We start from the raw sequence: 16,297 nt of genomic DNA on the forward strand, positions 1-16,297 counted from the left end.
CCCCAAAAACAGTTCAGACATTGCTATTACCAGCTAATGACTATAACAGATTTTGAGCCACCTTTGAGAAAGGTTAAAAAGAAGATGCATTAAAAATATATAAATATAGGTGAGGCATTGTGGTGCACATGTGTAATCTTGGCACTTGGGAGTCAAAGACAAGAGGACCACAAGCTTGAAGCCAGCTGGGCTACATAGCAAGTTCAAGGCCAGTGCAGGCCAAGACTTTGTCTCAGAGAAAAAGAAAAGGTTGGTTTGCAACTAATTATAAATGTGGTAGCCCTAGAGCACTGTGAATGCAGGTATGTTCCCTTCACCAGGCCCTCTGGAAGCACAGAGGTCAAGACAAGAGCTATCTGTGAATTGGATAACTAGCTAGCCACTGTCACCCTTACTAAAACAGTTTCACTGACAGAAGAATAAGAACTCAGGAAGTATGTGGCTGCTATGATGGGCTTTTATTAAAGCCCTGGAATAAGACCTCAAGGGGGAGAGTAACTAGAACACTGCAAGGAGTTGATGTTGTTGCAAGGGTTGGTGGGGGAGATTGGATGCCTCCCACTAAAGAGAAGAGTCAAGAAAGAGAAGAAACTGCAAGCGAAGGTGCACCTCTGAGGGGTGGTATCAGCAATGTCTGAAACTAAAGCTGCTGTACCAGCCAAAGCTTTGCAAGCACAAGTGTCAAAAGAGGAAAGGAGGGCTTTCTTCAAAGGTAACAGTTGACTCCAGGTGTAATCTGTAAACTCAGATGTAATTAGGAGGATCAGGTGGTCTGTTTCTCCTCCTTGGGATTTCTTTTCTGTTTGTTTGTTTGTTTGTTTGTTTGTTTTTCAAGACAGGGTTTTTCTGAACTTTGGCTGTCCTGGACCCATTTTGTAAACCAGGCTGGCTGCGAACTCACAGAGATCTACCTGCCTCTGCCTCCCAAGTGCTGGGACTAAAGGCATGCGCCACCACACTCAGCTCTCCTTGGGCTTTCTGATTCCCCTCTGGCTTGACTCCTGTCTCAGTCTGTCTGTTTCTAAGAGATGCCAAAGATGGCCGTCAGTGGCTCCAAGGGCCCATTCTATCAACACCCTCCCAAACAAGGACTCCTTTTTCAACAGGTGAAATGGGGATCTGGGAATGACTCCTACTGGGAGGGTTGCAGTCAACTCTATGGCCAGTTCATAAGCTGAATACCTTGCCCAACTCCACCTGTCCCATTGGAGCCACTGGACTGAAAACTTGGCTGCTGGGAACACCCAGGGGGATCAGCACACAGCTGCTGGAAGTAGAGACACACACTAAGCAGCCATGACAGTAGATAAAGAAGAGCTGAAGAAAGGAGACTGCCACCCGAGTGTCTTAAAAGACAGAAAAAGAGAAACGAAGTACCGCAGACAAGAAAGAAACAGCACTGAAAAGCGGGCTGGAGAGGAAGTTACCCCAATAAGAGAATTTTTGTGTTTGGCTCAGACTTGCTACCCTTACATTTTAAAGACATTTTTGTTACATAAAAAAAGACTTTCTAATATTAGAATCTCCGATTACCAGGAAGTACCATGCTATGCTCTTAACCTGCAATACATCCATTCTGGCACATTCCACTTACTCTCCACGAATCTGACCATTAAAGACTGCTGCAGCTGTGGCCCCAATTTTTGAGCTATGACAGAGTTCTTTATATTTCAGTCAAATGAGAAAGTTTTTTTTTTTTTCCTCTCTCAGAGCACTGGGTTTCAAACTTCCTCTGGTAAGGACTGACTCCTTTGAACTTTACAGGGAACTTAATGATCACTCCTGAGGATGTTCCAGTGGCCGCTTTTCTCCCACACTGTAAACAATGACTCTTCATCTTCCCATTTCAGAGCCTCTCTATCTATTCTCCATGTGTTAAATCAAAAGGACACAAAGGTCCCTCAATACGGTACCTTATCTTCGCTCCCATATCCCTAAGCATGTGGACCCAGCTAAGGTGAATGGTTGGGCACCCCAGTCCTTGAGCTCCATCCTAAGGGTTTTTGTGTTTTCGACAGCCGCTTTCCAGGATAGTTTAATAAAATGCACATATGCATCTCCCAAATAGCCCTCCTTCAGTGAGTCCTCTCATGCAGCCACTCTAGGCTGTGGTGCTGTGGAGAGTACAGGCTGGCTATACCCATGTTCTGAGTTGCTCTCCGCCTCAAGTAAAGTACTGTAGGTTCTTGAATCGTGTATGGAAGTGAACAGTTATTCCTTTATCCTTGGCAAAGCATGGGTTTGATACCACTCTATCTGCACCCCCCCTCCCCCATGGCTCTGCCAGCATGCAGGCACTCACAAGATGCCCAGCTGAGCTTAACCAGTGCCTGTGCAATACAGCCATTCTAAATAATCCTACCTACAAGTAGTTTTCAACTTTCAGAATGGCTGAAATATAGTCTTCTTAAGGTTGAACATCACTTAAAGTTCAGCTCTTAAGAAGGGTCATCTAGGGGTTGGAGAGGTCATTCAGTGTTTAAGAGCATCGGCTGCTCTTCCAGAGGACCTGGGTTCTATTCCCAGCACCCACATGGCAGCTCTTGACTATCTGTAACTCCAAGATTAGACACCTTCACACAGACATACATGCAAATACACCAATGCACATAAAATAAAAATAAAATTTTCAAAGGAGCATCTAAAGAAGGAAAAGGAAAAGAACCCCCTACTAAGCCTATTCTCCCAGAGCAATGTCTCGCTATTAATGAGGGCTAAGGTAAAAACAACAGAATCCACTCCATTGAATCTCTTAGGTCTCTTTTTCCCAAACCTAAGACTTGTAGTGGTTGTACTAGTGTTTTGTGATAGCCAAAGCCCTAAAGCACAAGTTGCTTTTGGTATAAATGCTGGAAAGTATCTCTTATTACTTGAGGGACTATGAAGGATTTAGGCTTCCACATGTAAAATGATCGTGGCCTCTTTTCTAGGCTTTAAAAGCTGACCTTCTGGGGTATACTTTTCATAGGTCAGTTGGCCCACCAAAGTAATTAAATTAAAGAGAATGGTGCCCATGCTCTTGGCTGGGTTTGGGGGTTAATGCAAAGCACTTGAATGACGAGGGTAGTCTCCTGTGCCGGCTTCCTATGGCCCTGTCTCAGCGCTCACACTCCAGCCCTGTGATAGCCTTTAAAGGGACAATGTTTCCAGTACCCTGGTGCCATGTATCCCTCAGGCGTCTGATGACAGTCCTTTCTTCCTAGAACTCTGCAGTAGCCTCACATTTGCTTCCTAGGTCAAGATAGACCCCTCTTGTCTGTAAGGAAATCTCCTCGGGGCTGCCTTGCAGCAGCAGCTCATATTCCCGCTTTCCATTTTCCCTCTGCTCTGCTCTGCTCTGTATGGAAACCATCACCTCTGTTTCTAAAGCCTCTTAAGCTTCCTAATGCCTGTGTGGATGTGCCTATAGATTAAACAGCAGGCAAGACGCATCCATCGTATTTTATTAGTTCTATTCCAGATAACCGCATTGCTGTTGAAGTTAGACAGAAAGCGTCCCCAGGTAGGACGTCTGTGGCTTGGTGCAATAGTTGGTCCTGACAGCCTCGTGTGTACAGTCACTGTAGTCAGTGTCACACCTGCCACACTTGCAGCTTAAGGCAACAGGGTAGGAGAAGTAAGGAGCAACATGGAGTGGGCATCCTGGTATTTCCACAGTTCTGTAGATGAAGTCTCTGTACGTACAGACATCCTGGGAGAGTGCATACTTGGGAAGAAATAGTTTGCCATTGATATCCTGTGGGAAGAAAAGGGATCATAACATGATAACCTTCACACTACTTCAGATAGTGCAAAAGAAAGATCATAACTTATTGATATCCCTTTGGTTCAGTGATGCACTACAAAGGACTCCTGAGCTCTTACCCAATACTAGATTAACACATCCACACTTAACTCTTCAGAGACAAAGAAAAGGGACACTTTCTTCTCATTTACCTTTGATGAGGAAAACAAAAATCTCAAGGGTAGACTGTACCTGTACTTCTTTTTCTGAGTAGAGTCACAGGATTATAATTCTGAAAACAGTAAGCTTGGCTTCCCAAAGAGACAGTACCATTGGAGTTGAAAAATGATGCTATAAATTATCTCACTTCCTTTCTAAACATTAACAGTCCAGTTTAGGCCTATATAACTTACAACTAAAAGAAATGCAATGAACAACATACCCGTGTCATACAATACCCGGCACAGATGGTGGTGTTGATGGTTAGGCAATAGGCACACTCCCTTCTGTCCACGTGCATCGTATATTCAGTTGGAATACAAAAAGATGCTGCTTGCCCACATGCAAGAGCAAAAAGCACAGAGAGCAGCACAATAGCACGCATGCTGAATCAGAGACAAAATCACAGAACTTGTTACATGAATTCATCCTGGACATTCAGAGGCATGTCTGCAGAGAGCTTATGCATATATGAACACACAACCAATAATAAGAACAGCTAAAATATACTTAATAGTTACTTACCTGTGGACCCTACATAAGGTTTTGCATATCCAACCCTCTCAAGCCTCCCATATCCACTCAAATGCAGCTAAGGCTGTGTACACCCATAGTCCGGAAGCTCACATTTTAGAGGTCTGTCTACAAGCATTCCCTGGGAAGTGATGTGCAAGCTTGCAACATCACAGAAATCTGACAGCTCTCTGTTAACTAAGTGTGAAATAATTCATTCAACGGAGCTGTAAGAAAACATCTATTGTTATAAGAAGTAAATTAATAAATAGTCTTTAAGAAGGGCTTTCCCAGAATTACAAGTTTCTAAAAATGTTGGTTCAATAGCTTAAAGGGTTCGTATAATTACAGGTTTAAAAAAAAAAAACAAGAAAAATCATAAGCAAACACTGGTACCACCCAGTGCATGTAATCTTGCTGGACACATTTAGAGTAATCCAGGCAAGAATGCAGATTCATCGCGGATGGTCCAGAGTCATCCTCAGTGTGGACTGTAGGGGAGGCAGCAGAGGGGCCGCTGAGCAGAGCGCGCATCTCAGCGAGCCTATCTAATAGAGAAGCCATGTGGTATCGTGCTGATCATTGTAACGATCTGGGGAAAGTTATGACTTATAATTATATTGGTTCTGCTACTGATAGAGAGTAGTCAAATTTCAGGCTTTAAGATGTAGGTCAATCACCTCTAAGAGTAAGAAGACTTGTGATTTCCTTTTACCAATATTGTTTACCTAGCTAGGTATGTTTGGACTTTTTTTCTTCTCAACCATCATTGTCAGTACATTTATTTATTTATTTATTTATTTATTTATTTTACTGTAAATATATATATATTTGTCAGTAAATATATATATTTAGTGAAGCAAAATTGGTATCTATAAACACAAGGATATTTGTTTATTCTATTAAATTACTACTCTTCACTGGCTGGCAAGTAGGCTCAGAAGTAAAAGCACTTGTAGCTCTAGCCTGATGACCTGAGTTCAATTCTACACAGTGGAGGTGAAGAAAACACTCCTTCCCGGAAATTGTCCTCTGACCTCTACATGAATGCTGAGGTGCCCTCCAGCACTGCCTCAATAAATGTAAGAATTTAATTATTCACTAAACATTTTATTCGATCATCAAAAAAGTATCAAGATTTTCTCAGCTCTGTCATTCATGTTGACAACAGTTTTAAGCCACATACTTTAAAATCTCTACTTACTGAAACCTTATTATGGTCAGTTTCAGGTAACCAGAATTTTGTTTTCAATGTATAAGGCAAAAATTAAAGAATTTACATAAGTTACTAGAGATGAATTCTAACTAATTCTAATTGTCAACTTCTAGAGCCATTTCAATCACTCTCTTATTTCTAGTGTGGGAACTGCCAGAATTGGATAGACATGCATACACTGAGAGCTGCATTGATGTAGTCCTTGACCCAAAGGGCCAACAGTTCAGGAGAAACCAAATAAGAGCACAAATGTAAAAGTTTTGGTTGTTTACGTTCTATGAGAAAGTCCAAATTATGACTGATATCCCCAATTATCAAAGAGTTCATAACATTTGCTACATTGTAGATAGACAAGGAAGTGAAATAAATATTTTAGGAAAATGTGTTTGGTGGTAAACTATTAACAAGGCATTACATATGTAAGCACCTCTTGTGGTATTTTTTACATACTTGAATTAGGAAGTAAAAGCATAAGAACTCCTGGTTACGTTGTTTTGTGCTCTCCCGAAGGGTTGGACCCGAGCCTCACACACACTGAGCCCCACAGCCAGCTCTACAATTAGGAAACTATCCCTGCTAAAATCATCCAAATGCCTTCCTCAAAGGACCTGATTTTTGTCTGGTGTTTTATCAAATACACACTCCCTGTAGAGCATCCACTTAGTTCTGTTACTTTAGTGGCGCAGATCTAGAGGATCCTCCAAACAGAATAGCAAGCAGGAAAATGCGAGAGAATACTCGCCCTTGCTGGTCATATACTTCTCTACCATCTTCACAGTTCTCCTATGGGTTTTTACCACAGAAAACAACTTGTAGCTCCACAATTCTATAAGCAAGAGCAGATGTCATGATCTATAATCAGAATATTGGCTCAGAACGTAAGGAACAGAATTCTCCTATGGGCTATAAGAAGCTGATGAAAACAATCTTATTTACCCAGCTGCAAGATAAAAACAGATGAACACATCTGACCCTTTGAAACATTATAAGATTGGGCTTGAGAAAAATGGCTCAGTGCCTACGTACTGCTCTTGCAGAGGACCTGAGTGCAGTTCCTAACAACCACATCAGGCGGCTCACAACTCCTTGTAACTCCAGCTCCAGAGGATCAACGCCTCTGGCCTACACAGGCACTCACACACAAGACACACGTGCACACATAATTTTAAAAATAGCAAAGTCTCCTTTAAATTTTCTAAGATAAAAATTGTATTATAACTTTTCCTCATTTTTGTCCTATTCAAGAGTGACCCTGTCTTAAGAGTCCCTTTTATAAATGTAGAGGTTTATGCTAACAAAAGCAAAGCATTGAAACACACTGGGTCATCATCACTCACAGTACTGTGAAGATAAAGACTATGAATGACTTTTACTTCCTTATTACAAAAGTGAAACTCCGTCCACATAACCTTCCTGCACCTCAATTTCCTCATCTATAAAACAAAAAAGTTTAACATCGAAAGGTCACCAGAAAAGTCTGCACAGTACAAACAACCTGTGATTCTGTGTCCAATTAGCATCAGAGCCCTGGTAAGCCTTGATAATCTACAATTCCATTCTCAGATTTAATTGTGATCATGTCTAACTAAGCAGTTCAATATCTCTAGGTCTTCATTTTATGTATACTTTCCCCTAAAAATAATAAAAAATAAAATAATTCATGTGACTCCTATAGAAGAAGATGTTCTTAGGGATATAGCACAACATAAGCCAGGACTAATACCGTCCTTTTTTTCAACATTTTCCCACTGGGCTTTTTCTTTAACCCATAGTTTCTTTCTGTTCTCACTATGCTCATTATTAAACACATTTCTCTCTGATCTGCTAATATCTATTTCCTCTCTTTTCTACTTGAATTAATTAATATACAATGAAAAGAATCAATTTCTCCATTTCTGAACAACCTCAGCATTTCACTAAAGCAGAATTATTTTTCTAAAGAAAATAAAATGTATTACATTAATAAGGTATGTATATTGGATACCATCCAAGAGAGTTTTAGTGTTAAATAACTAAAAATATCTCATAACATGGAATGTCCCTGAAGATACTTAAAATGCTAGTAACCTCTATACACACTCAAAACTGAATTTACTCTAAAACTCCCCCAAAATATATTTTCATCAAAGACGGCCATTAATAATTGCAAGGATTAAGTACACATGTTATTCAAATGATAAAGCATTTAAGCTGATATGTAAGTAGGAGAAAGTCATGCATACTGTTCACCCTTTCTCAGGAAACTGACTGTTTCCATCCTTTAAGTCAATGGAGTATCACCTCATCGCCCACATGTGCTTCTCTCTCCTTCACTCACACTACTGCCAGTCTGGGAGCAATAACCAAAAACTTTAGAGCCTAGCAAACAAAATTCCATCTGAGTATTCGCAAGTTTTAAATAAATGCAATGACAGCTAAAATAATATGAAACGATAATAAAAGCATTTCATTTTAAAGATCCTGCTCAGGGTAGACACCTACCTTACTTTGGCGAGTTAATGCTATGATGACCCAGACTCTGTTCATTTTATACCCTTCAGGATAATTCCTCTCTGATCTTCTTGTTTATATAATTGCATTTGAATTGCTGCTTTCTTATCTGAAAAGCATCTATTGAAAATTCATACTGAACCCCAAATAAAACTTGTTTAGACAAACGGATTCACAATATCCTCTCCCTGGAAACTCTGACATTGTTATAGCATGCATCTTCCTCTCTCCTGTTTGAAATATATCCTTTATTAATATCTGTTAATGTTAATAACAGATATTAACATCAGCTCATATTAATAAAGGATAGACCATAGCATTGGGGAAAGTGATGAAAAAAGTGCTGAGATTGCAAATTTATTTAGGGCTTGAGAGCTCCAAATTCCACATGTTCTTGGAGAGCTATATGCATATAATTATTCATATATAAAACAAAGATAACTTCTTCCTGGAAATCTAGGACAGTTAACCCATGTATGACGATAAAAACACTTTAGTTCAATATTTTAATTGTTTTGCTCTTGGATTTTACAGGATGTTAACATAACTTACAGTGTAAATACTTGTTTGTTTGTTTGTTTGTTTGTTTAACATGGTTAAATATGGCAGCATGTCAAATGGACCTGAGTTCAGATTCTGGACTGGCCATTAACTAGTAATGTCATCAGCATTTATGAGTTCTGCTTATTTAAGTTTTCTCAGCTATCACAAGGTACACTGGTGTGTGCTTGTAATCCTAGAACAGAGGAATAGAGAGTTCAAGGCCCGAGTGGCATGAACATGTCTCAGGGGAAAAAAAAAAGTCACAGATATCTAACACAGAACAAGGACATAAGGTATAATTAATTTACAATAACACAAAAATATTTGATAAATATTTATCTAATATCATCATTGAATGTGTAAATGGCTAGGGAAGTATGTAGATAATTACTCAATATTTGAAACTAATCTACACTTTTTCTCAACCTTTTTACCTATGTATTAATTTTACTCATTTATTCCCTTTACCCCTCTGTAACTAAAGTAAAGCACCCAAAATTTGCACTGGGCACTTCTAAATTGCCCTCAGAAAATAAGTTCAGAGCTGGTATCATTTTAAAGGTCCTGTGTGTACTCTAGCTCTCTATTTAGCCTACCCAGGCCCACTCCTCCAGACATCTCCAAGCCACACACTTTCTCTGCTTCCTATGGTCTTAGACAAGCTGAGCTGGGTTTCTCGAGTTCGTCATATCTTCCCTTTCTGTTTGGAACTTCTCTGTTCCTTTTATTGAAACACCTGCCTGGGGCTTCATCCCATGTCTCATCTCAGGTAACTCCTGTTCATCTTTCATGGCTTATTGAGAAAACATCACTTCTGCAAAACCTTTTCTGATTCTCCAAGGCTTTTCTAATGATTAGGGGTTTTTAAGAGAATTAAATATGTAGAAGCTTTAACATATGGTACATGCTGAGTAAAATCCTAGATATTCTTAGGGGTTATTGAAAACCCCATTTGTCTTCACTTACTTTAACCTGTATTATTAATGTAAGTTAGAGACAAAATATGCTTTCTGAGCCTGGTGCAGTGGCTCACGCCTGTAGTCCCAGCACTCAGGGAAGCAGAGGCAGGCAGATAGCTGTGAGTTTGAGGCCAGCCTCATCTACAAAGCGAGTCCAGGACAGCCAAGGTTACACAGAGAAACCCTGTCTTGAAAAACAACACAACACAACAACAACAACAACAACAACAAATGCTTCCTGGCATAGGTGAGTCTTCCTGAAAGGTGATGGCAAAGTAAAGGCAGGATTAGGGGAAAATACATTTAACGGTGTTCAACTAAACAAAAAGCCACAAATCACATAGCCACCTGAAAATAAAAGGCTAAGGAGAGCTCAGCAACACAACACACCAGGCAGCACCTGTGGAGAGAAAGCAGAGTAAGGCACAGAAGCAGTCTGACTGTGTGCTGTCCAGAGTGAGAGACAGAAGCAATCTGACTGTGTGTTGTCCAGAATAAAGCACAGAAGGAAGCAGTCTGACTGTGTGCTATCCAGAGTGAGGCACAAAAGCACTCTGACTGGGTGTTGTTCAGTGTGCAGCTTACATAAGTATGTTCTGATCAGCTGGCTGCTATGGTTGATTAAGACAGCTATTTGCCACAAAGTGTACTAAGTTGAGTTTTCAGCTAGTTCAAATATTAAATTTAGCTGCAGTTCGTTAAGTATGGATGCAATCTGGAGATAGATATTCACAGACAACATATAGTTTAACAGATATAAAACAAGAACAGCCAGCCCAAGAACTGTACATCTTAAAAATACAAGCTACTACCATCATAATTTCTAAACCATGCCTTGTACTAGAAACCTAACTACTCAGGGCTAGTAAAATCCTGGTTACTAGAGGAGAATCTATACCATTAAGTTACTAAACTAGCATAATTCTTAAAAAACAATCTAAACATTTGTCCTTATACCCACAGATAAACAGTCTTCATCCACCATCAAGAAAACTTCTCTTTGCAACAACAGATGGAAACCATAACAGAAAATCACAACCAATCAAAATGCAGAGTTGTGAAGCCCAGTCTGAATAGATACATATATAAAATACTCTCTTAGCCTAAGGCACAGGGAACATTGCAGAAGAGGTGGCAGGAAGATTGAGAGCAGACAAACGGGATCCTGCCATGAGCCTGTGTCTCCTAGTGACATCAGAAGCTACAGCCATGAAGTCATATCAGCATGACTGCCCAAATGTGAGCAGAACAGGGACACCACCAATGACCACGACAAAGAGGATGAGGGAAAGTCTACAAGGCCTCAAGCCCACACAAAGAACTATAGACAGTTGAGCTGGGAGTAGGAGATATGGTCCTTCCTAGGGAAGAGCATACCAATTAGTTGTTCAGCCCCAAAAATATACATATGAATAACATTATGCAGACTGAACAGGTTATATCTAGGAATATATACGTAAATACATAGGTGTGTACAATAACAATTAGTGAGAAGGAGGTCATGACTTTGAAGAAAAGCAGGGAAGAAGTACATGGGAGGATTTGGATGGAGGAAAGGGAAGGGAGGAATGTTATAATCATAATCTCAAAACTTAAAAAATAAAAAAGAAATACAAGTTACTATGCAGGAACATGACTCTGAAAGTAGGAAAAGCAAAAATCAGACACCAGCATTCTTGCTGGAATAGTTCCAGGCAATTCACTAACACAAAAGTATGGTAACTAGAGGCTCATTAGGTGTTTCTTATGGAATTCATGCCTCTACTACATAAAGTGCCAATTCAGGAACTCAGTTTCTAGTAGATTTATATGCATAGCTATTCATAGATAGGCAGGTAGGTAAGTGGGTAGATAGATAGATAGATAGATAGATAGATAGATAGATAGATAGGTGAACTCCATAGTTAATCTGAGAAAACATGACTTTTGAAAGGCTTTCCCTGATTTCCCAAAGCTTCTCTCACGGTTAATAAAGTCTCTCTCGTTCTAATTCTCTGTCTCTCTATCTCTGAACACACACGTATGCATGCACATCCACACAGTGAATGTAAATGAGTGAATCCACACAGATTTGAACTTTCAGTTCTGACACATTTGTTTTCTCACCTAAAATAACTACAAAAGAAGACAAAATACATGAAATCACCATTCCATGCACCACACTGGGCATTAAGGAAAAAATAAAAACTGATGCCAAAGAGAAGAAAACAAAAGATCTAAATTTTACTCCATGAAGACAGTGTCTTGGTCATGGTACAGGAAAAAACAATAAGGCATAAAGAAAGTACTTCTAGATTGATAAGGGATGCCCTAGAGTCCATGAAAGCCAATGCACCATGAGTTTACACAGAAGAGCACTGGAAAGAACGGAGATGCACATTGAGAATTCTGGAGCGTGTCAGAGGATCTCTTTTTGTACTCAGATGAAAAACGACTGATGTATACATTTGAGGAACCTAGCTAAAAGGCAGGAAGAACCCTGAAATGAAACAGAACCATGTAGACACATCCAGGATGAGGAACACAGGACCCTTGTCAACCTGCAATTGTGGTAATTTCCTAACTTGTGGGGACTGAAGAGGGTTTTGCATCAATTATGGGAAGTATTAGCCTTTAACTAAATGCTCTCGTGGCCTTTTCTAACAAAGCTCAAAAAGATCAACTGTTTCCAAATAGCAACCTATAGAACAAAGCTAAACAATATCAATAGAAATGCAGAAATATCCAGCATTCAACAAGATATAATCTATAATGTGTGACATCCAATTAAAAACAATAAACTCTAGGAATGCAAAGAAAAAGAAAAGTAAAATTTATAATGAAGAAAAAATGATTAATTTAAATTTAGCCAGAACCGGTATACATAACAGAATATACAATAACAACAAAAGGCGAGGCATGATATTATAAGCAATATTCATAAAGTCAAGTAACCAGAGGAAAGATTAAGTACAGGCATAAATGACAAAACTTAACTTCTAAAGATGTAAGCAACAATTTTTCATTTAAAAATATGCTGTAATGAATAGATTGTATATATTTTAGATCTTGCAAAGAAAAAGATTAATGAAACTGAAGGTATTTAATATAAGCAATTCTAAATGAGATACACAGTGAAAACAATTTGAAAAGAAGACTAAGGTTTGATGAATTCAGAAAAATTCTAAACATATAATTAAAGTCCTCAAAGGAGAGGAACACAGAAAAAAAAAAAAAAAAAAAAACACGAAAATGCAATGATTTCATGGTTTACCAGACTATAGTGTTTTGAGTAGGTATGATCCCCATAGACTCATGTGTTTGACTGTTTGGCCCATAAGGAGTGGCACTATTAGGAAGTGTGGCCTTGTTGGAGTAGGTGTGGCCTTGTTGGAGGAAGTGTGTCACTGTGGGGGGTGGGCTTTGAAATTTCATATGCTCAAGCTATGCCCAGTGTGACACAGCCTCCTGCTGCTACCTTCAGATCAACATGTAGAACTCTCTGCTCTTTCTCCAGCAGCATGTCTGCCATGCTTCCTGCCATGATAGTAAACTAACGGTCTGAACTGTAAGCCAGCTCTAATTAAATGTTTTTTGTTTTGTTTTGTTTTTATAAGAGTTGCCCTAGTCGTGGCGTCTCTTTACAGCAATGAGACCTTAACTAAGACGCAGGTCTTACAAAACTAATAAGTCAGATCCAAAGATCCCAATGACTCAAAGTATAAGAATTATAAAGAGGGGAGTCTAAGATGGCAGTGACCAGCACAGCACTGAAGGACACAGGATCCAAAACTCCAAAATTGATGAATGGAGGAGCAGCTGCAGCAGAACTGAGGCTTCCTGGATGAGAGGGGACAATGTGTGAGCTGAGATAGTTTGGATCCAAGTCACATGTGGATGTCTCTGGAGCCTGAGAGTGGCGAATATTCAAACCCCCTGCCCTTTCCCTTGCCACAAGCACAGGCCACCAAGCTCAGCAGAGGTGGCAGTGGTTTCCCCAAGCAGGAGCTTCCGTGCTCAGTGACTGAGACAGCAGAGGCAGTCTGCCCCAAGTATGAGTCTCTCTGCCCAGCAGCCAAACAGTGGAGACCACGGAGCTGACCGACCTCCTATACTTTCATTTGTCTCTGAGGGCACAAATCTGAGAGTGGAGAACAGGGGAAACCCCTTTGCTTTCCAATTAGACCTGCAAGCGAGTGAGTGCGCCTTCAAGTGAGTGCCTGCAGAGCCCCAGATCCAGGGTCCCTCTATGCTAGCAGCCAGACATCAGATCCCTCCCACCCACACCACCACTGTGTGCAACATAGGAATCCTTGGGACAGCATTCTCAACATTGAAGCTTCCCCCAGAGGAGCACAGGCAAACAATTCTTGGAGCCAAGATGGTACTATCCAGACAGAGCTCAATACCTGGAGGATAGTTCACCAGGCCTGTGGGCCACTGAGGCATTCAGGGCACCTGCACATGAGCATTGCACCAGTAAACGGCACCCGCACCCCTCCTGTGCTTACGCTCCACCCTTCCAGGCATCTGTACGTTCTAGCACCCTGTCATTCAAGGCACACTTCCACACAGATGTCTGCACTTGCGCACACATGCCTGCAACTTTCCTCCCCTAGCTACAGCTGAAACACCAACATCCATTCTTTAACCAGTGGACCTCTCTCTTCTTCATGAAGAATACTCCAGATACCAGAGACAGATAGACCCAGACTGAAGTACAGACTCCAGGAACAAACAGCAAAAGTTACAGATAAGCAGATGGCTAGAGGTTGGCATAAGAACACATCCAACAAAAATCAGGATATATGGCTTCACCAGCAACCTCAAAAATCAATGGATATTTTAATTTATTGGACCTCAAGTCTAAGCTTATCCAGTTATCAGAGGCACATAAAAAGGAAACAAACAAAGCTCTCAAGGAAATATAAGCAAATACAGCCAAACAAATAAAGGCACAAGGAGAGGCATATAGAGAGGAAACAAACAAAAAATAGAGACCATCATGGAAAGACAGGAAGGAAGTGGTGCAAGACATGAAAACAGAATTAGAATCAATAAAGAAAACACAAACAGAGAAAACCCTGGAGCTAGAGAACTTAGAGAAAAGATCAAGAACCACAAAGGTAAACATCACCAACAGAATATAAGAGATGGAAGAGAGAATCTCAGGTGCTGAAGATACCATTGCAGAAATTGACACATCATTCAAAGAAAAAGTAAAATTGGAAAAGTTCCAAACACAAAACATGCAAGAAATCAAGGATGCCATGAAAATACAAAATCTAAGAATAATAGGAATAGACAAAAAAGATTCCAATATATTCAAGAAAACCATAGAAGAAAAGTTCTCCAACTTAAAGAAAGAGATGTCCATAAACATATAAGAGACCTACAGAACACCAAATAGACTAGACCAAAAAAGAAACTCCTCACATCACATAATAGTAAAAACACTAAATCTATGGAACAAAGAAAAAATATGAAAAGCAGCAAGGGAAAAAGGCCAAGTAACATATAAAGGCAGACCTATCAGAATCACACCAGATTTCTCAACAGAAACTATGAAAGCCAGAAGGGTCTGGGTAGATGCCAACCCAGACTATTATATCCAGTAAAGCTTTCAACCAACATAGATGGAGAAAACAAAATATTCCATGACAAAACTAAACTTAAACAATATCTACACAGCAACCCAGCCCTATGGAAGATACAAGAAGGAAAACTCCAATCTAAAGAAATCAAAATCAACTACACCCAAGAAAACACAGGATGTAGATAACTTCACAACAAAAAAATTAAAAGAAAACAAGCAAAGAAACATAGTAACACCACCAACTCCACAATAATAGGAACTAACATTCATTGGTCACTATTTTCTATCAACATCAATGGACTCAACTCTCCAATAAAAAAACACAGACTAACAAAAGGTTGTAGAAACAGGATCCAACATTCTGCTGCATCCAAGAAACACCTATGTAACAAAGATAAACACTACCTCAGAGTAAAGGGCTGGAAAAAAAATGTTTTTCAAGTAAATGGACCCAGGAAACAAGCTGGAGTAGCTATCCTAATATCAAATAAAATAGATTTTCAACCAAAATTAAACAAAAAAGATAAGGAGGGGCACTTCATTCTCATCAAAAGAAAAATCCACCAGGAGGACATCACAATCCTGAACATCTATGCCCCAAACACAAGAGCACCTGAATTTATAAATGAAACATTATTAAAGCTTGATCCCAACAACTTAATAGTGGGAGACTTCAACACTCCACTCTCACAAAGGGATAGATCATCTAGACAGAAGCTAAATAGGGAAATAATGACACTTACAGAGGTCCTAAATCAAATGAACCTAATAGATGTCTACAGAACTTTTCACCCAAACTGAGCACCTCACGGAACCTTCTCAAAAATTGACCATATATAGTTAGGCACAAAGCAAGCCTCAACAGATACAAGAAGATTGAAATAATCCCTTGCATCCTATCAGACCACCATGGCCTAAAACTAGACCTCAACAACAACAGAAATAACAAAAAGCCTAAATACACATGGAAACTAAACAACTCTCTACTTAATGACAGCTTGGTGAGGTAAGAACTAAGAAAATAAATTAGAGACTTTCTAAAATTCAGTGAAAATGAA

The 16,297-nt window shown here is 39.7% G+C and overlaps 1 protein-coding gene across 1 annotated transcript; it reads right to left on the reverse strand.

Moving 5' to 3' along the window:
• Positions 1 to 3,446: 3,446 nt before the first annotated feature.
• On the reverse strand, positions 3,447 to 4,328 carry Tshb (thyroid stimulating hormone subunit beta). Its single transcript, XM_055628548.1, has 2 exons — positions 4,167 to 4,328; positions 3,447 to 3,736 (listed from the first exon to the last, which is right to left on the reverse strand). Exons 1-2 carry the CDS (start codon positions 4,326 to 4,328, stop codon positions 3,482 to 3,484), a joined length of 417 nt encoding a protein of 138 aa, XP_055484523.1. The 3' UTR covers positions 3,447 to 3,481.
• Positions 4,329 to 16,297: the final 11,969 nt, after the last annotated feature.

This window comes from Psammomys obesus, unplaced genomic scaffold, assembly GCF_907164565.1.
Source record: "Psammomys obesus unplaced genomic scaffold, mPsaObe1.curated_primary_1811, whole genome shotgun sequence".
NCBI classification, from domain to species: Eukaryota; Metazoa; Chordata; class Mammalia; order Rodentia; family Muridae; genus Psammomys; species Psammomys obesus.

Excerpts from the sequence above, each read along its gene's own strand:
- Tshb (XM_055628548.1), bottom strand. The coding sequence starts at position 4,328 with ATGCGTGCTATTGTGCTGCTCTCTGTGCTTTTTGCTCTTGCATGTGGG. Across the intron at positions 3,737-4,166 it reads CCGGGTATTGTATGACACGG|GATATCAATGGCAAACTATT; the intron begins GTATGTTGTTCA and ends TTCTTCCCACAG.